Source organism: Rattus norvegicus, chromosome 6 (genome assembly GCF_036323735.1).
Source record: "Rattus norvegicus strain BN/NHsdMcwi chromosome 6, GRCr8, whole genome shotgun sequence".
NCBI lineage: Eukaryota > Metazoa > Chordata > Mammalia > Rodentia > Muridae > Rattus > Rattus norvegicus.
The window spans coordinates 100394053-100421149 of NC_086024.1; the positions used below are offsets into that span (position 1 = coordinate 100394053).

The window sequence follows — 27097 nt, forward strand, 5'->3', positions numbered from 1 at the left end:
GACACAGGTGCTCATACGTGTGCATGGTGCACGGCATTCAACCCAGGGCTTCTCCTTCTCACTGTTTTATGGTTTTATTTTGTTTTATTTTAGGATATCCAAGATTCCATCGCAAAGCAGATTAGAATCTGTACCAATTTGGAAGAGCCGAGTGTCTCCGTACCAAGGGAGTTACACACACTAGATCAGTGTATGATCCAGGACATTGTGCTGAAGTGCAGACTCCAGCTGGAGACCATGAACCAGAAGGTAGAGATGAGGGAGGATGCCCTGGATGCTCTGGAAGGGTTTTTGGCCTCTCTGAGAGCAGCTAAGCTCTCTGCTGAGCTCCCTGCAAACCCTCCTGCCTCAAAAACCCCAGAAGATACCCCGGCAGTGAGTAGTGCAGAGGAAGACATTCTCCTGATGAAAGAGAAGGCCAGGCTGTTGGATGAACGCTTAAGGACACTTGGCATCAACATTAAGGATGCCGAGGAAGGGGAGAGTACCACCTGTGAAAGACTTGTTGGTGCATTGTCAGTAAACTTAGCAGCCATGGGTGGCCAGAGAAAAGAGGAAGGACCTACTGAGGACAAGAAGTTACTGGAAGCTTGTAGTTCCAAAACTCATGAGCTCTTTAAAAACATTCAAGACATCCAGAATCAGATCAGTAAAATTGGCCTTAAGGATCCCACTGCTCCAGCTGTGAAGCATCGGTAAGAAAGGGGTTCTCTGTCATCTGTGTTGACACTCGTGGTACTTTCAACACTTCTGGATCTTCTGTTTCTGTCTCATCCCTCTAACTGTTCAGTGTTCAGCATTCCTTCCAATAGACTTTCACATAAATTTACTTTTTATTGGTAAGGTTCCTCTACAAATGTTCATATTTTCCTCTGCAATGTGTCATGGACATGGGACAGTGGAAGAAGACATGGGTAAAGGACATAGTTCTTTTCAAGCTCCTTCATTCTTTGTGTTCATTGTGGTGTTCCCTTAAGGGTAAAAGCCTAGCAGGTCTTCCAGAGTTCATATTTGCCTCAGTTGCTCATCTTAGTTACAGTTTATCATCCTTGTGATAAAAGATGGACAGAGGGGCTCCACAGAAAAAGCATTATTGGCTTGCCCTTTGGGTATTAAGTAGGTCAGGGCAGGGAGGAAATCCTGGCCTTCGTTGTTCAAGGCCAACTGCAGTCAGGAAGCAGAGAGTCAAGGATATTAGTGTTCAGCTCATTGTCTCGTTTTGATCCAGTACAAGGACCTCAGCCTCGGAATGATGTTCCCCACGACTGGTGTGGGTCTTCATGTCTCATTTATTCTAGTCTAGGTCACCAGCACAAGTGTGGGGCAATTCTTGGTCCTGTCAAGTTGATGATATCAGCCGTCAAAAAAAAAAAAAAAAGAAAAAAAGAAAAAAGAAAGAGACGGTAATAGAAGGCTACATGCCATCCCATGTCCCTGTACTCCCTTAGTTCTTTGGTCATCTCCAGCCCTCCCAGCAGGGTTAGAGCTCTGCTGAGTTTAAGGAGGCATTGTGGGAAACTGAATGAGATTGGCAGTATTCAGCATTCCAAATATGGCCGCCAGCTCATGAATGCTGACCTATTAGCAGGAGTTGCTTCTGTAGAGTCTTCCTCTTCTTTCCAGATCTTTCTCATTCTCTATCACTGTAGTTTCTCTAGCTTGGTGGTCTCTTTAGAGATTTACCTCACCCAAGCCAAGTCCCTTAGTATATTTAAATATGCCCTTCCTTCCAGATTCCAGCTCAGGCCCAATGAGACTTTCATCCTCAGAGTGCCTTAGAGTTTGTAATAAGGTTTGGAACCGATCATTTGTGTGGTTATTACTTCAATACGTTTTAATTACATGTGTACCAAAATTGATGGATATTAATGTATGAATTGTTTATAAATGAAAATTGCATATTCATGTAGCTACAATAGGAAAAGTATTCTACAAATATGCATTCTGTGCTAGACAGTTTTGGGAATTGGGAATACAGCAGTTAACAAAGTAGACAGAAAGTTCTTGGCTTTTCTAGAGCTTAGCTTACCTTGGGAGGGCTAAGGCATGTAGTGCGACTGGCGGTCAGAATCCTGAAAAAGGCAAAGAGGAAGAGGTCTCGATGGCTGGATGAGTGATCAGGGGCAACATCACTGTGGACATGCTCCGAACACCAAATAAGGTATAAGAGCAAACCTTGTGATCACCCTGAGGAAGAGCCTTCTGGGCTGAGGGACCAGTAGTTACAAATCCAAGTGTCATTGTGAAGAGGTGAGAAAGGACAGCACTGAGGAATGATGTGTCACAGCAGTGATAGGGCTTAACTCATATTGGCTTTCTCTGAGTGACCTGATGTCATTCAAGGGTTCTAAGTAGCAGAAAGTGACAAAGTTTTGACCTTAACTGGTTCCCTGATAGAAGCCTGCCCCAGCAGTTGTTCTGTCTTCTTCTTGGTTCTTCTTGAGGCAACAGAGGGGAAAGAGAGTCGATGGGGTTAAGACTTGGGCTTACAAGTAATAAAATGTAGGAAGATAATAATAATAAAACATTTACCTGCCTTGAGTCTAACTAGCTGACACGCCTGTCTGAGTTCTTCTGAGGCCAGGGATTGTTTGGCAACGTATCATAAATAAGTGGAAAGATTTATCACTGTTGCTCCTTTCTCTGGCGAGAATCAGCCAGAAACCTCTCTGGATAAGCTGGTTAACTCTTTGTGAACCAGAGAGGAAGAAAAGGAAAAGAATTAAGATGCTATATACAGGCAAATATACACAGACACATGCATATTCAAACATTCATACACCCACACTCTGGCCGGGTCCAACCATCTTTCACAATTAACTCCACAATTATTCATGCTTGCTTACACATATACACATATACTCAATACATAAGCATATAGACAAGCAGATGTACACATTTGGATGGATGGATGGATGGATGGATGGATGGATGGATGGATGGATAGATGGGGCAAAGCTACTCCAGCCAAACCATTCAACCAACAACCAACCCAACTTTCCTTCTTTTCTCTGGTCTTTTTATGCCTTCTTAGACAAACAGTTCTTTAGAAAGTTACCTCAGAGATAAAATGTCACATAAAATGGGAGTTAGAGAAGGATGTTGGTATTAAGTTCAAAGCACTGTTTCATATAATCATTATAAGTTCAAAGCAACAGTTTTTACATGTCCTTGCTTTATCACAGTGCACACCTGTGACTTTATCCTGGGGCCTAAATGTTTTTCCTCGAACACAATATTGTCCCAGGTCTATTTCTCTTTTTTAGTGTAATTATGAAAGCTCACTGTATTTCTTATTATGCAGCCTTTATTTAACTATTCTGAGGAGTGGGCACATTCTATTCTTGATTGTAACTTCATTCCATCTTTCTAGCAACTGTGACCATCTCTAAAAACTTTCTAAAATTATTTGAATCAATTCAGGAATTCTATAGAATTATCTATTTTTCTGTATAGCACCACTACAAGATAGTACACCTTTGTAGGTCTGCAGAGATCTGCTCAAAAGGGTGGGCTAGCACCTAGTGATAGTTATATATTTAATAATGACCACAGGAAAAGCATATTAATAGCAAGAATCTTTCCTAAAATGGATTTCTCCTGGGCCTTGCCTACCGGAGCCGTTGTAGATTTTAATCCAAGGCAGACCAGCTCCGGGAGATCACTTGCTGGTTTTTAGCTTTTCCTATGATAGCTCCTGACATTTCTCAATACTGATGTAACAAAAACTGTGGACCCTGGAAGACACTGTCCAGATGAGGGAGGGGTAATGGAAGCATGGACCAGTCGAAAGCGTTTAGATGCTGTATGCTAGAGGAGTGGAGTTACCATTAATGGATGGAAAGACTGACGTCTTCCAGCTGTTGAATGACAGAGGGGCTGTGCTTCCTTTTAGAAATGATAGGTCTGAAGTACCGCTTTGACCTTGTAGTTCCCAGATGATGTAAAGCTGAAAGGTGTCAGGAGGAAGGTCTAAGTTAGGGAGTCGCACTGAGGTCCTCAGTTGCTGTTTAAAGTCATGGTGTTGATAGAAACTGCCGAAGGGCTGAGCTTAGATGCAAGAGAAGTGCAAGCCACACCTTCAAGGGTCCTCTGAGGTAAGAGATCAGGGTAATGAGGAAGACCCAGCTGAAGATAAGGAGCATTGGGGAGATCAAAGTGCCTCGGGAGGAAGCGACCATCCTTGTGAAACACTGCTGGCAGGTGGAGGAGGATGAAGACCTAGACAGTGGGAAGGTGCTGGGGTCTCAATTCCAGTTTGGATGAAGGAGTAGTGGAGGGTGAATCAGAGGCAGGGAGGCAGAACCTGAGCTGTTGCAGCTTATTTTCAGGTGATGGGACTCTTTCTCCAAGATGGGTTTGCATGATAAACCCTTAGTTGGATGACTCCTTTTAGAATTGGGAGAGCTTTTTATATATGAGGTATATGATGTCCCACTGTTTCCTTCCTCCTTGGCCCCTCACCCTTACTTGGAGGTCTTGCTTTGTTTAACCACCTATCATAATGTTGTCTCTCTCTCTCTCTCTCTCTCTCTCTCTCTCTCTCTGTGTGTGTGTGTGTGTGTGTGTGTGTGTTTTCTCTCAAATACATAAACACATATGTTCACCAAAGGGGGAAATGTGTTATTGCTTATGGTTTTGTATATTTATTATATTTAATTAAAATGCCAAACAGTATTCTGTTCTCTGATGCAGGAATGCATTCCTGTGCTTACTGTACAGGAATTCCTTTGTAGTAGGAGTGTTATGATTTTGCCATTAATCTCATGAGGACAAATGAAAACACTCGTTTGACATTCCTCATGTTTTGTTGAGTCAAATGGGTTAACAATTGACTAATGCACCTTTTTTAATTCCATACTCTAGGAAAAAGTCTTTACTCAGGCTGGATAAGGACCTAGATGGATTTGAAGAAGAAATGGTGCACATACAAAAAATGGCTAGTTCTCTCCCACAATTCAAGGACGGCAGTGAGAAAGTCGTGATTCAACAGTGTGAAGATACAGCAGCCTTGTGGGAGAACATGAAAGCGTCTGTCACAGAGAGGTAAGAGAAAAACCCCTTCTCAATCTAAGAATGTGTCTTGTGGCTAACGTTCTGAAGTGTTTGTACTGGAAACCCATCCCCTAAACTCAGGTACAAGCACAGGGCTTCACACTAGCACTCACTGGCCAATGTCCGTCACACACACTTCTGGTACCTCCTCACACTGCCAACCTCTGTCTCTGGGTTGACTTCCCTCCCTGTTTCCTTCAGGGGGCATGCCACCTCTCTGTTGTGGGAAGTCCCTGAGCCACCATGTGCCTTCCCCTAAGCCTTCCTATGGTCCTTTCTCCGCCCCCTCTTCAGCATGTCCTGTGTGTGAATGGAACCTGCATATACAGAAGCCACCATGAAGCCAGTCTGTGACACATGATCTAGTCTAATTTCATAGGCCATAGAGCCTTCCCTAAGTTCTAGGACTAATTAGCACCTGGTTGTACTGGAAACCAAGTTAACTGCCACACCTGTTGAATTATTATTTTACTGTCTAAAAGGGCTGAGCTGACAATGAGTGGTAGAGCAAATAATCTCCGATCACATTAGTGAGGGGCTGTCTTCCAACACGTCTTGTGGTTGGAAATACTTCTATCGAATTATGAATCCTGTATATCTCTCCAGAGCGTACATGTGTCAATATGTAATCCTGTATATCTCTCCAGAGCTTACATGTGTTAACATGTAGTCCTGTATGCCTCTCCAGAGGTTACACATGTTAGCATATAATCCTGGATATGTCTCTCCAGAGCTTACATGTGTTAACATGTTCACACAATCCATAAAGGTATGAATCTGGAGCTTATTTATTTATGTGGTCTGTTTGCTGCATCATCATTCTTGGCTGTGTGATCAAGCCATGTGGAGAGGGAAAGTCCTTTTGTGACGTAGGATGGATGTGACAGCATACACAGTATTATTTTAGGCTGTTTCCCCTCTTGTCTTTCTACATAGCCTTGAACAGTGTGGAAGTGTTCTGGAGCTGTTAAGACAATATCAGAATATTAAAAACAACCTGACAGCTTTGATTCAGAAAGAAGAGGGCATAATCTCCCAGCAAGCTTCCTACATGGGGAAGGACAACCTGAAGAAGAAGAAAGCTGAGGTGAGCCCTCCTTTCTTTCCTTTTCTTCCTTTCTTCCTTTCTTCCTTTCTTCCTTCCTTCCTTCCTTCCTTTCTTTCTTTCTTTCTTTCTTTCTTTCTTTCTTTCTTTCTTTCTTTCTTTCTTTCTTTCTTTTTGTTTTTAGCTGGGGACAGAACCCAGGGCCTTGTGCTTGCTAGGCAAGCGCTCTACCACAGAGCTAAATCCCCAACCCCGAGCCCTCCTTTCAAAAGAGCTGTCCCGCGTAGTGGTGTGGCTGATGAGCCCAATGGTAAAGGGACATTATGAAAGAAATCATCTTTGGAACTTGTTTTAAAAGAATTTAGTAGTGACTCTTTTACCAAACATTGAGGAATTGATAAGATCTATCACCAGAGTTGGAAAGAAATCCGTTTCCAAGTTGGTACTGGGTTACTTTGGTTTGGGCTTTAGCACTGACTGGGACTGTGGGTCCCAGCCCTGGGGTCACCCACTGCCCCTCTATAGGACTGTAAAGTACCCTTACCCTGAGGCTTTACCTGAGAGGGAGTGTGAGTCCTCATGCAGGCCTGAGGGATGATATGGTAGGAAACCCTCCCTGTTGCTTACAGACAAGGAGGACATTACAATTCCAGTATTTATTGCCAGCCGAGTCCCCCAGCTGGCCATCTGTATTATGGCTTCACTAATCCCAGTTCGTATGCTAAGGAGAACAACATCTTTTGGACACTAGATGTCATTATTTTCTACGAATTTGCATGGTTAGACAGGAATACACCGTACTGTTGACTGGAAGACTGTAACGTCAGAATGATACCTTTCCCACTGGCTCTTGAGCTTCAAGCTATGGGGCTGTCAGACTGTCACAGCATGTACGACATGTAGCCCCCTTGATGCATTTGATTATTAGTAAGAGGTTTTATTAAACTATTTCTTTTTAAATAGATTTTTAATTTATTAGTTAATTTTGTGTGTGTGGGTGTTTGCCACTTGTATGCCTCGTGCCTGTACAGCAGTGGGCCTTAACCTGTGAGTCGCAACCCCCTGTGGGGGAGAGGCTGGGGGCAGATTGAACAACCCTTTATCAGGGCTCTCCTAAGAGCATCAGAAAGCGGATATTCACATTACAGTTCATAGCAGTAGCAAAATTATAGTTATGACGTAGCAGCAAGAATACTTTTATAGTTGGGGATTGTCACAACATGAGGAACCATACTAAAGGTTTACAGCATTAAGAAGGTTGAGAACCACTGCCGTAGAGGCCAGAAGAGTGCATTAGATCCCTTGGACCTAGAGTTACAAGCAATTGTGAGCCCCCACGTGGGTGCTGAGACTTGAACTAAGGTTCTGATAGCTGAGCCATCTCTCCAACATCCTAAACTTCCTGTTTCTTGAGATCAATTCAATGGAAGTATTTATTGACCAGATCAGCTTTTTAAATTTTTATTTTGAAAAATTTAAAGATGTTTTTATTTCATGTGTGTGGGTGTTTTGTCTGCATGAATGTGTGTACCATATGCATGCCGCTGCCCACAGAGGTCAGAAGGCATTGGAACTGGATGGTTGAGAGCCATCATGTGGATGCTGGGAACTAAACCCCGGGTCCTCTGCAGGAGCAGTCTGTGCTCTTAACCACGGAGCCATTTCTCTGTCTCCAATCAACCAGATTCTTATGAGCAATTTAGTCTTAGAACTATAGCCCCGGTGCTTCAGAGACACCAGGACTGAGTCATGGCTCTTGTCTGAGACCCATTTTCTTAGGCTGTTTCACAGAGCTGACTGACTGTATACTAAAGCAGCCTCGCTGAGAGACATTAGCTGTACAATGGTGACTGTGTGGCTGATTTCGTATCAAACGTAATCGAAGGGGGCCACCAAGATCATAAAGCAGTAGCTGGCCTTACAGACGTCTGTTTTCCTAGTTCCATTTAGCAGAGGCAGCTAGCGCTGAGTCCACTGGTCTGTCCTAATTTCCAATGAACTTAAGCCCTAGATCCCTTGGTTCTCAGAGGTAGCTGGCCAGCAAGGGATCTGTCTCTGCCTCCCACTGTTGAGATCTGGTGATTCAAACTCAGGCCCTCCTGGCTATGTAATAAACACTTCTACTGACTTGAGTTGTCTTTTCCACTCCCTTGCTTTGGGGTTTTAGATATAAGATCTCCCTTTGTCACTCAGCAGTCTCTCACAAGGATGGCCCCTTCCTTCTGGGTAAGGCTCAGACCTGAACTTCGCAATCCTCTTACCTCAGGCTCCCGAATGCCAGGATTGAAACGTGTACTACGCCTGGTTTTGATTTCACTAGTTAAGCTTCTTATATTGAGATAATTCTTCATTCACACATAACTGTGTGTCCTAAAGAGTGCCCCTTCTCGCCCTTTACTCAGTTTCTCCAATGATGAAATCACCAAGACAATCATGAGTTCAAGCCCAACCTGGAGTATATAACCAGACTGTCCAAAAGTAACCCAGTGGGGCACGAAGGCAGAACATTTGCCTTGTATGCATGAGGCTTTAAGTTTGACTTTGGTACCAAACCCCTGAAACAAGAGTTTAAAAATGGATGCATGTTTCATACTGCCGAGTAGGGGGAAGTGAGCCAAGGCTATCATTAAAATAATACAATTCTAACAATCACCCCTGGGGAAGGCAGAACAATTACAGTCATGTTATGATCTTTTTCGTTTGCTTTACATCTGTTTACTTAGAGTGAGAGCACGCGGATGTCACAGAGCACATGTGTAGGATAACTTGCGGAAGAGCAGTCATTTGTCCTTTCCATGGGGACCTGGGGATTAAACCCAAGGCTGTGAGTCTTGGCGGCAATGGCCTTTACTCCACTAATCCCTTCCACTGGCCCTGTGATCATTGTTTGGAGGAGGTTGAATAATAATAATGATAATAATGATAACAACAACAACAACAACAACAACATTAATAATAATAGAACTGTTCTCCAAGTTGCCGCTCTCTACATATATGTGTTTTGAATATATGTATCTTTCGCTTTTTATTTTAACAGATTGAAACTGTCAAAGAAGAATTCAGCAACCATTTAGAAGTTGTAGACAAGATAAATCAGATTTGTAAAAACCTACAATATCATCTAAATAAGATGAAGACTTTTGAAGACCCCCCTTTTGAAAAAGAAGCTAATGCTATTGTGGATAGATGGCTTGATGTATGTGACCGGTTAATTAACTAAAAATTATGTTTCGTAACAAATTGATATTTAGCAAGACTATCTTCAGTATTCTTATGATACTGAAAGTTTAAGCTGTTGTTCTTTATAAAAAAAAGTATTTTTTGGGGTTGGGGATTTAGCTCAGTGGTAGAGCGCTTGCCTAGGAAGCACAAGGCCCTGGGTTCGGTCCCCAGCTCCGGAAAAAAAAGAACCAAAAAAAAAAGTATTTTTTTACTTTTTTTGTACAAAAATGTAATATAATAACTTAGGAATTAATTTCCTCTCAGAGTTAGACATTACTAACAAATAGGACCTTAGTCTTCCTGATTTTGTGTGTGTGTGTGTGTGCATGTGTGTGTGTGTGTGTGTGTGTGTGTGTTCATGAGGCATCATGGTGCACACCTGTAATCTCAGCACTTGGGAAGTAGTAATAAAAAGATAATGAATTGACAGCTAATCTGAGCTTGATGAGAGCCTCTCTCCAAAAAATAAAAATAACCAGGCAAGGGTATATGCTGCTAATACAAGCACTTGGGTGTTAAAAGGCAAATTGATCTCTGTGAGTTCAAGGCCAGCCTGGTCTACACAGAGTTTCAGGTCAGCCAACGCTTCATAGTGAGTCTTTGTCTCCAAAAAACAAAACACAAAAAAACTTTAAAATTGTATTCAATATGTTGAAAATAAATTAGTCAACATGACCTTTCATGCAGAATCTTAATATTTAACTGTACACTTGATGCATTTGTAGTTTAATTTAATACTCTTACCAGTTACAAACTAAGTTATCTGTATTTTTTTTGTTTAATCAGATAATTTTATTGATTGATTGATTGATTGATTGATTGATTGAGACAGGGTCTTGCTATGTAGTGCAGGCTAGGTTTTAACTTACTACTAAGCCCAGGATGGCCCCAGACTTGCACTGAGACTCCTGCCTCGTTCTCCTCAGTGTCTTTAGAGCCACATGCCACCATGCCCTTCTTGAGACAAGGCCTTATGTAGTATAGCCTGACCTCGATCCTCTAGTGATCTTCCAGAGTTGCTTTGAATTACAGGCATGCTATAGCAAGTCTGCTGAGTTTTCCTTTTTAAAGAGACAGGGCAACATGATATACAAAAGTAATTTTTTTGTTGATGAATCAGATGATTAGCTTCTATTAAAATATTTCAAAACAAGTTAATGAAACAATGTTCTCCATTATTTTTTATTTACAATCGGCTGTAGATAAATGAGAAGACAGAAGAATACGGTGAAAATCTTGGCCGAGCACTGGCATTGTGGGACAAACTTTCCAACATAAAAAACAACATTGACGAGTGGACTAAAAAGGTCCTTGGGAAGACAGGATCCCACGAGCTGACTGAGGAGGACAGAGAAAGGCTGAAGGTAACTCAACCTGGAAAGTCAGGTGCCTTGGCTACATGCTTTTGACACCTCAATGTTGCCTTTGCCTTTTTGCATCAGGGTAGAATAGTTGCATTGAAACAATGTATTTCCCTCCATTTCTCTGAGAGGGCTCTCAGCTCCATTGATTGGTCTGTAAAATCCAGGCAAATATTTGCATGTATGATTAGACTGGGATTCACAGACAACCAAGGGCTTTGTGGACCCTTGGGTGAGAAAGGGTTTCAACAAAAAGAAAGTCGATTTTTAAAAACAAAACAAAACAAATAAAAACAAAACAGTGCTCTCAATTCGGCATTTGGAAAGAGTCTGAGTAACCTCCTTTGATGTAGGAAGAGTTGTTTCTGTTGTAGCTGGGTGTAGCTCAGAGGTACAGTGCCTCTCTAGCATGCTGGAGGCTCTGAGTTCAATGTCAGTGCCACAGTTGGGAACTCTTTCTCACTTATTTGTTTAATGTCATAATTTGCACAAGATCTTTCTAGATCAGAAAACATTTAGATACGGGCAGTTAAGTGTGATTCAGTATAGTTCAAAAAATATGAGTATGTATTTATCTAAAGCTTTGACTCTCATTATCACTCAACTTCTTGCATTTTATTCAAGTATTTTAAATCATGTATTTTTCTACATGATAGGAAAAGTTTTTAAAATGTAAGGTTGATTTCCAGTTTCCTGGACAATTGGGATGGGTATAAAACTGGTCATCTCTAAGGGTCTTTTAGATGCGTCTTAAATTATAAGTTATTTTCAAATGTAGTCAAGCACTATATATATACAGCCAGCCTATGAGCCAGATTCCAAGGGTACACGTGCTCATTCAGAATTTGTATATGCATAGCCAAGACATTAGCTATGTTTTTCAGCCATGCAAACAGCCTCTTGGCACAAGCCTTACTTCACCCTGTTGTCTTGAGAGGAGACTCTTCCCTTGGCTATCATTTGCCCTACCCGTAAGGTGTTTGGGTTTCTTATTCTTCAGACCATTAGAAAAACAAAGGATTAGGAGAAGTTCAAGAACTCCTTCGAGTTTCTGCACATCTACAATAAGAATCACAGGTCCCCGAAAGTGAGATGAAATAACGATATTTCTCTTTAAAACCTTCTATTTTAGGAGGAGTTAAAAGTCCACGAAGAGCAAACTGCAGAATTTTCTAGAAGAGTGGCTGACATACAGTCGCTGCTTCAGAGTAATGAGAAGCCACTTGAACTGCAGGTACGGGAATTTTGATTCAGGTCGCAACGGCACATTTTCTGTCCCTTCGAAAATGGCATCTGCAATTCACACATTCTAAATTTAAATAGAAAATGAAATTAGAATGATTACTTATTTGTGCTCAATTAAAATGTTAAGAATCTGCCTAGGCAGCGTGCCGACCACATTCAGTGTGATAATGTTATACGTTTGCACTCTTTCTCTCCCTGTACTTCCTTGCATGCCCACCGTGTGGAGAAGTGCTGGTTGTGATCACACGTGAAGTGACTAACTTTCCCATGTGTGTGTAGGGAGGAGACTCTGTCTTGAGTAGGGTCATTGGATTGCCTCGAGGATGATTTTCTGTTGGGTGAAGAGACTTCTCAGTTTCATTTGGATGAAGGGATGTGGTGTTTATACACGAGCTCTTGGGCAGGCCTCGTGGATGGCACCTTATCTGCACAGCCTACTAGTTCTGTATCCTGGACAAGCTGCTCAGTCCTCTTCAGTCTGCGTGTGAAGTGCTCACACCTCCTGCCGAACACATAGAAAAGCCATCAGTGCTAGCCAGTGAGGTGATGCGTGCCTGGAATCCCAATACTGGGGAGGCTGAGGCAGGAGGATCATGAGTTGGAGACTAGTGAGATCCGGTAAATAAGCAGAGCAAGGCTATTAATGTTCTCTCCATATTTTAATCTCATTTATGTGCTTAGAAATAGGTTTTCTCTTATGAGCACCATAACATTTCTGTTTGCACGCTAGACACAGTTTATTTGGGAAAGAGGCTTAAAATTACTCTTAGAAAATATCCGTTTCTGTTTTTGCATATAGTTTTTGTTGCCTACTTTCTTTCTTCCTTCCTTCCTTCCTTCCTTCCTTCCTTCCTTCCTTCCTTCTTTCTTTCTTTCTTTCTTTCTTTCTTTCTTTCTTTCTTTCTTTCTTTCTTTCTTTCTTTCTTTCTTTCTTTCTTTTTTGGAGACAGAGTTTCTCTGTGTATGCCTCGCTGACCTGGGGCTCGCTCTGGAGACCAGGCTAGAATCGGAGAACTACCCAACTCTGCAGGAGTCAAAGGTGTGCGCCACAACTACACCCAGCCTTAGTTCTTCTTTCTTTTAAGGCATCAATAAGAATCCTTTTCACTCTCAGATGAAGCGTTGTCAGTTTATTCTGTGGCGCTTGCCTGAGGTATGCCGAAACAGGCTCCTTACCGCACGCTGCCTGCGTTTGGTGATTTCAGGTCATGGAGTCCTCTGTCCTGAGCAAGATGAAAGATATAAAAGCACATGTCACAGGAGCCTCCAACAGCTCCAGGCCCCGTGGAAACACAGCTGAGCTGAGAGAGGATCTGGACCAGGCCAAGACCCAGATGGGAATGACTGAGTCTCTCCTGAATGCCCTGTCTCCCTCTGATAGCCTGGAGATCTTCACGAAGCTTGAGGTACCGCCCAAAATATATACTGGTGGTTACTGGTGATCAGACCTTGTTTACACTCTGTATTGTTTATATATATTGGCGGTACTAGTGATTATAGTTAGGCAAGAGCTCCTCCCAACCACTGAGATTTCTCTTAGCGCTTACTATTGGTGATCTCGGCCTTGTGTAGTTAGTGAAAATAGTGGGGAGGAGGGGAACCGAGGGTGGGTATTGTGGGCCAGTGAGACAGCTCAGGAAGTGCCCCAAGCCTGGTGGCCTGAGTTCAATCCCCTGAACCCACACAACATTTCCCATGCCCACAGTGGCACCAACACACACATCCAATAAATAAGTGTAAAAACGTCAACGGCACTGTACTATATAGGTTGGCTGTGAAATAGAAAGCAGAGTTACTCAACTAAAAATTGTTTGGACTTAGAAAAATAATGAAAATCTCTGTGGCCAGGGAGATGGCTTGGTTGTCTGTGTCCTCATCGTGTACGCAGGAAGGACCTGCGTTCAGATCCCTAGCATCCATGTTTTTTTTAAAAAAAAATAAAAAAAATAAAAAAAATAAGACAAACATGGTAACTTTAGTACAGGGGGAGCTGAGACAAGGGAGTCACGGGCCAGCCAACCAACCAGTCAGTGAGCTACAAGTTCGGTGACCTCAATAGCAATAAGTTAATAATTAAAGCAACAATAATAACAGTACTGTGGAGAATAATCAAGGAAGACATCTGAGGTTGACCTAACACACAGTGGCACACACATGTATGTATACACCAGCACATACATGTACATGCAGACATGTATGTAATTAGGAGCTCACGAGCTTTCAGGGAAGTGAGCCAGTTTGAGGATGAAGCGACTGGCTTATTCTGTGTGCAGGAAATCCAGCAGCAGATCCTGCAGCAGAAGCACAGTATGACGATCCTGGAAAATCAAATAGGCTGCCTCACTCCAGAGCTCTCCGAACTGAAAAAGCAATATGCGAGTGTCAGCAACTTATTTAACACCAAAAAGAATGCCCTGCAGGATCACTTTGCCACGTTCCTCAACGGTGAGCACGAGGTGTCTCGAACACTATTTCTGGCAGCCCTGAAATATGAATTTGGAAATAGCACTGTGGGCCCAAAGACTGATCTAAACTCGCCTTCCAGATAGCTTGCACAGACTGTATTTAAAGGGATAATATTTGAATAAATTCTTGGGATGGGAGCACTGTTGATGCCCGGTATAAGTAAAATCCCTTTCTGTAAGCCTTAAATCTCTGTTTTAAATCACTGGGGCCATGTGGTCACCGTGGGCCTGTCTGTGGGTGTGTCTGTGAGCACTGTGTCTCTGCTGATGTCCTGTGTGCTTAGAAAGGTGTTTGTGCAAAAAATACACCGGATTGCTCTCTGTACTCCACTGGTCCTCTGCACTGGGTCTAAGAATGTGTTGTGGCTTTGGCCACTGCCGTAGGAAGCAAGTTCCTAGTCCCTTGTGTGTCAAGTATAGGAATTACTGTCTGAATACATGGAAGCTTTTTCCTTTTCCTCTACAGAGCAGTGTAAGAACTTTAATGACTGGTTCAGCAACATCAAAACGAATCTTAAGGAGTGTTTTGAACCACCAGAAACAAAACTGAGCATGGAACAAAAACTGCAAAAACTTTCTGTAAGACACAAATGCCAAAAACTTATCAAGACCAAAATGTTTACAAGAGCTCTTTACTCCGTTTCCTGGGGTGACCTTGAGTCCCTGTGTTTAACCGATTCTCCCAACTCTGACCCCAGTAGCCGGGGCTTCTGACTTTGTTTACAGTACACTATGTTCTTAAGTTCATTGGTAGTTCCAGGCACTTCCCCCTTTCCCAGCCTCAGGGACAGCAATGTTCATGGATACTCAAGTCCTTTATTTACAATGATTTTTATATATCTGTATATGTTTATATATCTGTATATGTTTTCCCACATGACTATTGCTGTCCTAGTTAATGCACTGTTTGATGGGGCTCCAATTCCCTCTACTGATGTCCTGTGTCCTTGGAAAGGAGTGTGCAGAAAAAAAATACCACATCACTCTCTGTACTTATTTGGTCCCCAGCACCGGGTTCAGGAATGCGTCGTTGCATCCCTTCTGCTCACTTTTACATTTGCTCACTTCATGGGCCTCAGAAATTGATGCCCAGACCTTGAGACATGAACTCTGGGATGGGGGGAATCTGGGCAAAGGTAAATAAAGAATAATGTGTTCAGTTTCACGTATGATTGCCAGAAGGAGAACGAAGAAAGTATTTATGAGAACTGAAGCACCACTGAGATAGGAGTCGTCAGCTTTCTCTGTCTTGGTCCCATGCGAGCATTGGGTCATATTGTGGTATTATTGCTTGATATAGGCCTCAGAAAGTCAGTTGCAAATACAGACACAGACACAGGCACACACACACACACACACACACACACACACCACGTGCACACATAGACACACACACCTCCATTCTAGAACTATTGGAAATGATCTGTCATTGCTGTCAGCCATGTTGTTCTAGCCCAAGGGCGTGGCAGACACATTTTGACCTCACTGTAGAAGTAACTGATTTTTTTTTTTTTTTGTATTTCTTAAGGATTTCTTGACTCTTGGAGGAGGAAATAGTAAAATACAGCAGGTGGAGACCGTTCTACAGCACGTGAAGATGCTCCTACCCAAAGCTCATGTGAAGGAGCTTGACAGCTGGCTCAGGAGTCAGGAACTGGAATTAGAGAACATGGAGTCCGTATGCCAGGCCCGAGCAGGGGAACTGACCAGCTCCTTCCAACAGCTGCTGAGGTGGGATACTGTGGTAGTGCTTTCCAGTTCACCACAGCATAGGCTATACATATGCTGGCACAGTCAATGCCTGCCAGTTTCCCAAGTGAAGTAGATACAGTTGTTCCTTTCTGCCTCTAGCTTCACTGGTTCGTGGGAGCCTGTGGTTGCTCAAGCCCTTTCTGGAAATGGCATGATATTTGCAATACTAGATGCACAGTCTTTATTTAAACCATCTGTAGATTTCTCATAACGGCTAATGCAATGTAAGTGCTATCTAAATGGTTGGTATACTGTGCATTTAAGGATTGTGGACAAGAAAGAGAAAAGGCTGTATGTACCTTTCAAGACAGACACAACTTGTTATCAAATAATTTTGATCTGTTGTCACTGTGATCCATTGGATTTGGGTCTTACTCATATAAAAGTATACATTAAAAAAACACTGATTTAAAAAAAATAAAATAAAAAAGCCACCTAAAATCTGGGGTTGGGGATTTAGCTCAGCGGTAGAGCACTTGCCTAGCAAGCGCAAGGCCCTGAGTTCGGTCCCCAGCTCCGAAAAAAAGAAAAAAAACGTTTATGAATGTAGCTTGTGCACCCCGTGTATGCCTGGTGCCCACCGAGGTCAGAAGAGAATGTCAACTCCACAGGAACTGGGGTTATAGATGGTTTTAAGCTGCCACGTGGGTGCTGGGAACTGAACCCAGCTCCTTTGAAAAAGCAAGGGCTCTTAACTGTCACTCCATCTCTCCAGCCCCTGTGCACCTCCCCTCATTGGTACAACATCTAAGGCCTCGCCTCAAGCGTTCTACCTTTAAGCTGAGACACTGACTGTAACGTCTAAATCCAGGTTCTATGCTGGGAATACAAAACTTTAGGGGATTCTTCAAGCTATCTAAAATGGCAGTTGTTTGGAAGAGAGTCCACGTTGTCTCTTGGCCGGTCAGTTTCCTGCATTTGTTTGCTTCTTTGCCTTCGTGAATATAGGCAATAATTATTTAAGTTTGGATATGTATCAAGTCAAAGTGTGTGTTTTAAATAAGCAGTAAAAACCGAGTTGCCCGTATCACCCCTGGTTTCCGCCCAGTCATCTTTTCTTATATTATGTTCTAATGTGGGAATTGGCTTTGTAGATTGGAAGATGACTGCAGAAGCCTAAGTAAGTGGTTGACTAATCACGAGGAGAATTGGAAAGAAGTGGAGGCATCGGGGGAGAGGACGGATCTGTTTTCCCAAGTGTTAACTCGGAAGAGGTATGGCGACCATCACCGAAATGTATTGTTTGGGAGTGTGCTTTCTCCACTGGGCTCCAATAAACTGTCAATGGTATTTGGAAATTACAGGGAGCAGTTTGAGACCGTGGCCCAGCTGACTGACTCTCTGAAGGAGCTTGGGCTCACCGAGGGAGAAGAGACAATCAAAGAATCAACACATCTGATTGATAGATACCAGACTTTATTGAGGCAATTACGTGAGATTGAGGAAGAGTCTAACTTACCAGCTGCCGAAGACCAGAGCTTTAATGATCTTGCCCATGATGTAATTCACTGGATCAAAGAGATTAAAGAGTCCCTTATGGCTCTGAATTCATCAGAAGGCCAAATGCCCCTTGAAGAAAGAATCCAAAAAATAAAGGTATAACCGTGGAAACCAAATTCGAGAGGTCAGAGTGAACTCTCATTTTGAAAAGCTTCAGAGGAGAACTGCAAAGATTTCTTCCTTAGTAGGAAATAAGGATCAATGCGGGGTGGTTGAAGAAATTCAAATCTCGGAGCTTACAAAAAGAGAAGGGCGGGGATGGGTCTAAAATGAATGCATATGAAAAAGGAAAAGTATGTTCTTCTCTTCCAAGAGGGCAGTAGCCAGTTGTTCATCATCCCTGTAGCAGGTGGAAATAAAGGTGCTACTTAGAGCACAGCAGGCAGGAGTCTGGGAGGATGCAAAGTCATCTGTGTCAGGAGATCTGAAGACTTGGCAAGGTGAAGGGTGGGAGTCGAGAGGAATCTTGGGAGTAGGTAACTCTGCTCATATAGCATGAGGGCTGTACAGTGAGTATGGGGTGAGGCAGGGGACTCTCTAGAGCTTAGACTTCATCCAAGAGGAGAGTCGCTAAACAAGACTTGTTAAAAACGGCAGGGATAGCGTGTAGGTATGTACTGGAATCGTGTCTGTGGGGGCATCATGGCAGGAAGCAGCCACCGAGGAGTAGTGAGCTACAAGGGTTGCTAAGAGTGACTGTTCAGAATTACTGCCACACATCTCCAGACATGGTTTCACCAGACAGTGTGAGCCCCAAGTGGTTGCTTCCAAGACAAATACTCAGTTTTAACAGAGCAAAGCAGGGACAAGGAGCTGGGAACTAGCCCTGGGAAAAAAGCTCACAGGAAGGACACATGAGTCTTTTAGATACATAAAGGAATCTGTTCAGTTTGTCACCTCTGACTCTCCATGTCAATGTTAAGAAGTGGCCAGGAAGGAATATTTGTAAGGGTTTTTGAAAATCAAGGGTGAGCAGACATACAGTTAGTTCAAACCAACACTTCTTTATTAAGTCTCAGCTGTGTACACCGTGAAGGGGGGAGGTGTCTATCTTTGGAGCATACGTAAAACGAAAAGGTTATTACTAAATAGACTATAGTGAGCATCGTGGTATAGGTCTGACAAAAAAGATTTCGTATCTGATATCTGAGAGTAATTCAGATGAAGTTATAGAACCATCTTAATTCCAGGAAATCATTGCCCTGAAGGCTGAAGGGGACGCTAAAATCCAGACGGTCATGAGACGAGCGGAACACTGTGAGACCCCGCTGGGTCAGGAGACCCTTGGGGACCTCAGCAAACAGTGGGACAGCACGCTCCTTCTGGCCAATGCATACCTAAGGTAACGGCTGGCTGCCTTCCTCTACTAGTAAAACCGGAAGAAGTGTTTTCCCTGCCACCTGGGTGTGGATGAGGCATCTACTGGTGAGAAGTCAGTGAGGGGTGGCCACAGTGGCGTAGCTCTCCAGAAGAGCCAAGAGAGGCTTGGTAGTCTCAGTGACACTGTTTAGGATGGCTGACGCCTTGACTTGTGGGGCTCTTAGCAACAGGTTAATTTTGTCTTTCCCCCCTGCTCCCGTGCTAATGCCTTCCCTGGATAGCATCCACATGGGAAGAATGCGGAATAGTGAATCCTTTTAAATCTTAGTCTAAGAAATTCTCATGTGTAAACATTGCTGAATATAGGATGAATCCTATAAACGTATTTCTGGTGCAGATTTTGTTGTTGTTGAAAATGACGTGTGTGTGTGTGTGTGTGTGTGTGTGTTTATGCATGCATGTGATGTGTGGAGGCCTGAGGTCAACTTCAGATGGTGGTCTTGGGCACATCTACCTTGTTTTTGAGATAGCCTTCCTCACGGGCTTGGAATTGTCAAGTAGATTAGGCTGGCTGGCCAGTGAGCCCTAGGCTTCCTCTATCCTTTCTTTCTCTCTTTCTCTCTTTCTCTCTTTCTCTCTCTCCCTCTTTCTTTCTTTCTTTTCAATTTTCTTTCTTTTTCAATTTTTTACTGGATATTTTTTTATTTACATTTCAAATGTCATTCCTTTTCCTGGTTTCCTGTCCATAACCACCCCCCCCCATCACATTTCCACTTCTTCCATGAGGCTGTTTCCCCCACCCATCCACCCACCCCTTCCTGCCTCCCCACCCTGACATTCCCCTACAAGGGCCTCTCCTCCCATTCATGCCCAACAAGGCCATCCTCTGCCACATATGCAGCTGGAGCAATAGGTCTGTCCACATGTACTCTTTGGATGGTGGCATCCACCGTTCTAACACAGTGGTTATAGGTTTGTGCTACCACACTTGAATCTTTCTTTCTTTCTCTAACATTGGGTTCTGAGGGTTGGACTCCCGTGCTTGCCAGGCAGGCTCTTGACCTGCCCTCCTTCTCTCAGGCCACTTGTTTTAGTTTTATATAGGTGTAAAGTAGCACATTGTAGCTTATTGAAGTATAATAAACATTGCTGGAACTAGTTTAAAAGTAAAACGTTATTTTGTAACAAATATCAGTTGTGTAACAACACTTATCCCAAGGGAATACTCAGATAACTTCTGAGCAAAGTAAGCTCAGTGCTGTTCAAGGGGTTGGAGTGTTAACCGGGGTCTTGGGAAATAATATGCATTGATATTACTTCAGAGCCACTTAGGAATAATGTGTGTTGAATAGAGTATACAAAATGCTCCTTCGTTTTGCTTAGTGCCATTCCATCTGTAAACTCTTTTTGTAACATTTAGCCATCAAGAAAAGCTTGTACTTGAAGGAGAAAAGTATCTGCAGAGTAAGGAGGACCTGAGGCTGGTGCTCACAGAACTGAAGAAGCAGCAAGAAGCAGGCTTTGCCCTACAGCCTGGGTTGCCAGAGAAGCAAGCCCAGTTAAAGATCTACAAGAAATTCCTCCAGAAAGCCCAAGATTTGACATCCTTGCTAGAGGAGCTAAAATCTCAGGGCAATTACCTCTTGGAGTGCACTAAAAATCCTAGCTTCAGCGAGGAGCCGTGGCTGGAAGTGAAGCACCTGCACGAGAGCCTTCTCCAGCAGCTCCAGGTGAGACGGATGGACAGAAACAATCCTGTGACAGGGACTGTGACAGCCACGACAGGACATTCTTCTGCAAAGCTGGTGCTTGGATGTTGCTCTTTTGCTGAACCCAAGGCTTTCAGTGGGTTTCAGTTGTACATGAAAATGCCAACTCTGAAGAAGGGAGGAATCTCCCCTGATCACTTTTAATAGAGAAAGCCATCATATGATGATTATGATATTATTTCCTCTTGTTGAAATCCCCCTTGTCAGTAGTCAGGTAGCTTAAAGTTCCTTAGTAATCTCTATGAAGATGGCTATGTAAGCAGTAGTCACCCATCAATGCATGCATCCCTCTATCTATTTATCTATCATCCATCCATCATCCATCCATCATCCATCCATCCATCCATGCATGCATCCATCCATCTATGGATTCACCCATCTATCCATCCATCCTTCCATCTGTCCATCCACTAACTCATCTCCCTATCTACCTATTTATCCATCCATTCATCTGCCTTCCCTATCCATCTATTCATCCACTCACTTGTCAAATTTATCCATCAACAGATGCGTCCACTCATCCACCTACCACCCACCACTGATACGCTTAGTCATATATCATTTATCCACCCACTCATGTTCCTCCCTCAAATCTTTCCACACAATCTGCAATAGAATGAGTTGAGATAAATTGTCCCCTTGTTATGACAGAGTCCACTCTTTCAGTAAAACTAACTTTAATCCCTTAAACATTGGAAGCCAGCTTCAGTATAAGGATGACCTGATCAAGAAATCCAGAGTATCCAAATACTGGGATGTGGGCACAGGCTGGGGTGCCTACTTGGGTGGATCGTCCTTCCACAGGTTACTTCTGCTAGTGTCTAATAAGGTGTGGTCTTCTTCCTTCTCAACCCAGGGAGATAACCTGAAGATGGTTTGCTTTTGAGTTAGGATTACTTCTTCCCAACACAAATTTGCTTTTTATTCTCAGGAGAGGATCCTGGAGTTGTTGGTTGGTCTCTTACAGTCTCATTTTAAGATGCAAACTCTTCTTTTTAAAGCAACAATGAAACCTTACTTATTAATGTTTGTGATTTAGTGATATAATTTGTAGTCATCTCGTTTTTATAATTCTCTTGGTCAATTGCCTTTAGGAAGGAAATTAAGGAAAGGAAGCATGCAAAGAGCAAATGTTTTATTAAGTAATTTTTATCGGGAGGTAGAGACTTTGTGGTGACATATTTTAAACACAAACAACTCTGGGTCAGTTAATGGGCATATTCTTGTTTCAATATGAAATCTTGTAAAGTAAGTCTGTGTGAATTATATAATTACTTTCTGAGTGAAAAAAAAAAACGTAAGTATTTTCTTTTTTTTTTTTTTTTTTCTGGAGCTGGGGACCGAACCCAGGGCCTTGCGCTTGCTAGGCAAGCGCTCTACCACTGAGCTAAATCCCCAACCCCCCGTAAGTATTTTCTTAATTGTCAATGGTCTTATTTTTAGGATTCTGTGCAGAAATTAGAGGGTCATGTTCAAGAACACAGTTCATACCAGGTTTGCCTCGCAGACCTAAACGCCACACTGGATGACATCTCCAAGGAATATTTCAGTCTTTGTGATGGATCTAAGAACCAAATAATGGTTAAGGAGAGAATGCAGAAATTACAGGTATTGAGCAGCGTCCAAACATAATACACATTTTTTAAGGGGAAAAAAATCAATATTCCAGACAACTTTGACTTCTCAGTAACTTTGAGCAAAGAAATTCAAGTGCTATTTAGAAAGGCCTCAGCAGTTTGGAAGGGGCAGGGGGCGTGGTCCTCTAGTGGTAAGATCCATTGGTGAAGCCATTTGAACAGTGATTCTGTGGGCCCTTGATTCTGTGGGCCCTTGGAAGAGATAGTTCTACCTGTGACTAGCCTGTCGCCCTTCATTATTTTCATTTCATAAACAACATAATTCCAGGGGATTCTGAGAAGCCAAAGGGTGAAGGCAGCATAGTGTGACCTCGGGGAAGTGCACCCATTTGCATTCTCCAGCTTGGGCCAATAGGCATTGCTTAGACTTTACCCTGGCAGTTTTAGTCCTGGTAGAGCCTGAGAGGCTCCCTCCCTCTTTCCCTGCAACAGCCGGCGCCCTCTAGTGGGCATCGGGGGCCTTATCACCCCTGCAAACCACCTTTGGTTTCCCACCACTTTTGCAATCAGTGCAGCAGGCCTGTGTCGTGCCCTGTATAAAATTAGCTTTTATTTTTAAATACTAGCATTAGATGAATATGGGCATTCCAGATGATTCTTTTATCCTTTTTGATACTTTCCACGGTGCAGGTATTCATTCAATGTTTGAGTTTTGAAAAGTCAGAATCTAGCCAGGCAGTGGTGGGGCTGGTCTTTAATCCCAGGATTTGGGAGGCAGAGGCAGGTGGATCTCTGAGTTCTGAGTTCAAGGCCAGCCTAGTGTACAAAGCAAGTTCCAGGACAGCCAAGGTTATACATAGACACTCTGTCTTGAAAAAGAAACAACAAAAAAAAAGAGAGAGAGAGAAAGAAAGAAATGAAGGAAGGAAGGAAGGAGGGAAGGAAGGAAGAGAGAAAGAAAGAAAGAGAAAGGAAAGGAAAGGAAAGGAAAGGAAAGCCCAAGTCTTCCTTTTGAGACAGAGTCTCACTATGTAGTCTAGGCTGGCCTTGAACTTGTGATTCCTTCCCGGACTCTCCCAAGGGCTAGGGTTATAATAGGTGTGCCTGACTATGTTTGGCTGAGGAGACTATCTTTTCTTTTTTCAATAAAAGATTTACTTATTTTTATTTACTTATAATTTGGGGAGGAGGTAGGAGGAGACAGGGTCTAACTATGTAGCTCTACCTGGCCTAGAACTTGTACATAGACCAGGCTGGCCTTGAACTCACAGAGATACACCTGCTTCTGCCTCTCTAGTGCTGGGATTAAAGGCGTATGCCATCACATCAGGTGATTTACCTGTTTTTACCTTATATGTGTGGGTGTTTAGTTGCATGGTTATGTGCCATGTGTGTAGTACCCACTGAGGCCAGAAGAGGGCGTTGGATATACAGAGACCGACGTTACAGAAAGTTATGAGCACTAGTGAGGGAGCTAGGACATATACCCAGGTCCTTTGGAAGAACAGTCAGCAGTATTTTTTATTCGTTTGGTTTTTTATTTTGTTTTTAAACCCCTGAGCCATCTCTCCAGCTCAGGAGGCCCAGCAAATGCAGACTGACAGACTGCACAATGAACATTTTCCTCATTACTTGGTACAGACTCCCTGGTTCTTACGAGAACTAGGAACTTCTATTAGAAAGTCGGAAGTGGGATGCCACAGTGGTTTGAAATTCTCCCCAAAGTGTCTTCTGTGAAGCACTAACACTTTCATTTTTATAATACATTTCGAATTAGTGAAGCAGGACACTTTATGATTTATAAAAAGTCAGCCCACTTTCTGTGACCAACTCTGCTCTACTCCCAGGAACTGGAGAGCAGACTCTGTTTCCAAGGCAGCGCATTAAAGAAGGCTTCTGCGTTAGCGAAATCCATCAAGCAAAATACATCTTCAGTGGGACAGAAGATTATTAAAGATGACATAAAATCACTTAAGTATAAACAAAAGGATTTGGAAAACAGAATCAAAACTGCCAAGCAGGAGACTGAAAACGGTCTCAACAGCATCCTCAAATCCAAAAGCTCGGCAGAAAAGCATGTAAAGTTTTCTCTGCCAGCTGAAGAGATGCTGGCCACTTGTGACGTGCCTGAGCCCACTCGGGAGTCGGCAGCAGTGGGCGAGTCACAGGGAGGCCGGGAAACAAGCACGGTAAGTGCTGTGATTGTGCTCTCTAGACACTGAGTCTGAGATAAAGAGTCTCAAATCAAGCATTCTGATTTCCTAATTAAGTCCTCAAAGGACGGGCTATTTACGAAGCTCACTTGTCAAAAGAGCCCTCAGAAAATGGTCCAGATTTCTGTGGTGAAATATCACTGTTCAGTCCGTTCAAATGTCAGTCATCAATTTAGGCTGATTATTCTCACCGATGTGTAATCAGATACAGTTCCGTGGGTCAGGAGCACAAAGGCAAATTAGAAAAGGCAAAGAAAAGAAAGCGCGCTTCAGCCATTTCCCCAGTTTTGTTTTTTTAATATATCCAAGAGCTTATTTTTTTCCCCCCAGTTTGGTCAATTTTGTAAATGAAATCAGAGACTGTTGCCGAGGAATGGTCTCCTCCTATCCTTTTGTTAATGCTTTAGCGCAAATACACCCGAAAACACTGTCAGGTCACGAGGGAGAAAACACCAGTGCGCAGGTTCCTGAATCTCCTTATGGAGAAAGAACAAGTGTGCCTTCCTGCAGCTCTTTTTTTCTCTCTTTTAAAAAGTGTTTGCAATTTTAAAATTTGTTGTTATATATTTATTTATGTGTGTGCATGTGTGTGTTGAATATATGTATATGTTCATATATGCACACATACACTGTGTGTGTGTGTGTGTGTGTGTGTGTGTGTGTGTGTGTGTGTGTGTGTAGATGCAAGATGCATGCCCCTCTGTATGTGCACGGAAGGCCTCCATCGCTCTCCACTTACCCCTTTGGTTTTGATGCAGGACCTTTTCCAGTCCATCTCGGTCTCACACTGCTGGGGCGAAAGGCCTGCACAGCCCACCCGGCTTGTGGCATGAGTGCTAGGACTCAGACGCCAGTCCTAACGATTGTACAGTGAGAGCTCTTAACCCATGGAGAGCAAGCACATGGCATTGCGGAAGGGGCTAATCGCCTGTAAACCATGTCGAGCTGCCTGGCCACCTGCAAACAAATTTCTCCTTCCTGTTGTTACTCTGACACCCCGGTCCAATAGACTATATTGAAAACTGCCGGATCATCATCGAGGAATGGCTTTTAATCTTATTAGGCTTCAATTTAATCTTAAATGATAAGAATTACTGAGAATGTGTGTTAGTCCGCTGAAAAGAGTGGCTTTTGTTTTGTTTTTCACAGTAGAAGGATTTAAGACTATCTTAGTTAGGGTTTCTACTGTTGGGTTGAAACACCATGACCAAAAAGAGCAAGCTGGGGAGGAACGGGTTCATTTGGCTTACACTTCACATTGGAGTCCGTCACAGGGCAGGAGCCTCAAAACAGGATGCGATGCAGAGGCCGTGCTTACTGCTTATTGGCTTGGTCTTTATGGATCGCTGACTGCTTTCTTAGAGAACCCAGCCTCACCTGGAACCAAGGAATAGCACCGCCTACAAAGGGCAGAGTCCTCCTGCATCGCTCACTAATTAAGACAATGCCTTAGAGGCAGATCAGAAGGAGGCATTTTTCTCAATTGAGGTCCCCTCCTTTCAGGTGAATGTAGCTTGTGTCAAGTTGACATGAAGCTAGCCAGCAGAGACTTCCAGTAATTTTCCTAAGTCTGGATTACCAGAAGCTGGTTTTAATTCTGCAGCAACTTCTGTATGTTCTTCTTTTGTAACTTGACATTTTCCTGAATCTGCATTTTGTGTTTTTCCTATCACCAGTGCTGACATCCTCTCATTGTATGCACTGTGTAAAGTGATGAGCAGGGTTCAGGTTGAAGAGCAGCACGGGTGAGCAAGATCAGAGATCAACCCTCATGAGTAAGATCCAGGTGTAGTGAAACCCGTGCCACAGCTCAGTGTGAATACACACCACAGCTCGGTGTGAATGCACACCACAGCTCGGTGTGAATAGCTGGGTGGGAGCCTTAGCATGATGAACACATAGGGCACAGGAGGGAACGACTTAGTTCATGATAAAGTTATCATAATAATAATTTTTAAAAAAGTTGTTTGATCCAAAACCATGGTGCTAACACTGGAGGGTGTGTCTGAGCCTCGGTCCAGCTCTTCCTATAGTGAGAGCCTAGCTCCTAAGACGAAGGCAAACATATCAAAGGACCCGCTATGGCGAAAGGAAGCCCTCCATTCATCAAGCACACTTACTGAATGCCAGTGAATGTCTGGTGGGGAAAGGTGCTCGCCGCCAAACCTGATGCCCTGAGCCAGAGTCCCAGGACCCACCTGAGAAGGACAGAACTGACTTCAGAGAGCTGTGCTCTGACCTCCACATGTATGCTGTGCACATGCGCAATCTCTCTCAGATAGATAGATGATGATAGATAAATAGATTGGTAGATAGACAGACAGACAGATAATAGACAGACAGATAGACGATAGATAGATAGGTAGATAGATAGATAGATAGACAGATAATAGACAGAGAGATAGACGATAGATAGATAGATAGAAAGACAGATAGACAGATAGATAGATAGGTGTAAAATGTTTATTGAGACCTATTTTGTGTGAATTGTTCTAATAGAATGTGAAGACACGATTTTCACAGCTTTAAGTGAGGCACTAAACATTTCGTTCCTGTTCACTTTACATGTCCTT

General features: G+C 43.1%; 1 protein-coding gene across 12 annotated transcripts in view; it reads left to right on the forward strand.

Moving 5' to 3' along the window:
• The window catches only part of Syne2 (spectrin repeat containing nuclear envelope protein 2), a 313636-nt gene that overhangs the window by 121324 nt on the left and 165215 nt on the right, over positions 1 to 27097 (forward strand). For all 12 annotated transcript variants that reach the window (NM_001427326.1, XM_039113258.2, XM_039113264.2 and 9 more), the window contains exons 30-45: positions 94 to 695; positions 4867 to 5046; positions 5992 to 6142; positions 9138 to 9296; positions 10525 to 10686; positions 11816 to 11917; positions 13134 to 13334; positions 14202 to 14373; positions 14860 to 14972; positions 15922 to 16124; positions 17240 to 17359; positions 17450 to 17741; positions 18836 to 18987; positions 20386 to 20695; positions 22178 to 22342; positions 24159 to 24500. In NM_001427326.1, the coding sequence (NP_001414255.1) occupies positions 94 to 695; positions 4867 to 5046; positions 5992 to 6142; positions 9138 to 9296; positions 10525 to 10686; positions 11816 to 11917; positions 13134 to 13334; positions 14202 to 14373; positions 14860 to 14972; positions 15922 to 16124; positions 17240 to 17359; positions 17450 to 17741; positions 18836 to 18987; positions 20386 to 20695; positions 22178 to 22342; positions 24159 to 24500 (3426 nt within the window). The remainder of the gene's footprint in view (positions 1 to 93; positions 696 to 4866; positions 5047 to 5991; positions 6143 to 9137; positions 9297 to 10524; positions 10687 to 11815; positions 11918 to 13133; positions 13335 to 14201; positions 14374 to 14859; positions 14973 to 15921; positions 16125 to 17239; positions 17360 to 17449; positions 17742 to 18835; positions 18988 to 20385; positions 20696 to 22177; positions 22343 to 24158; positions 24501 to 27097) is intronic.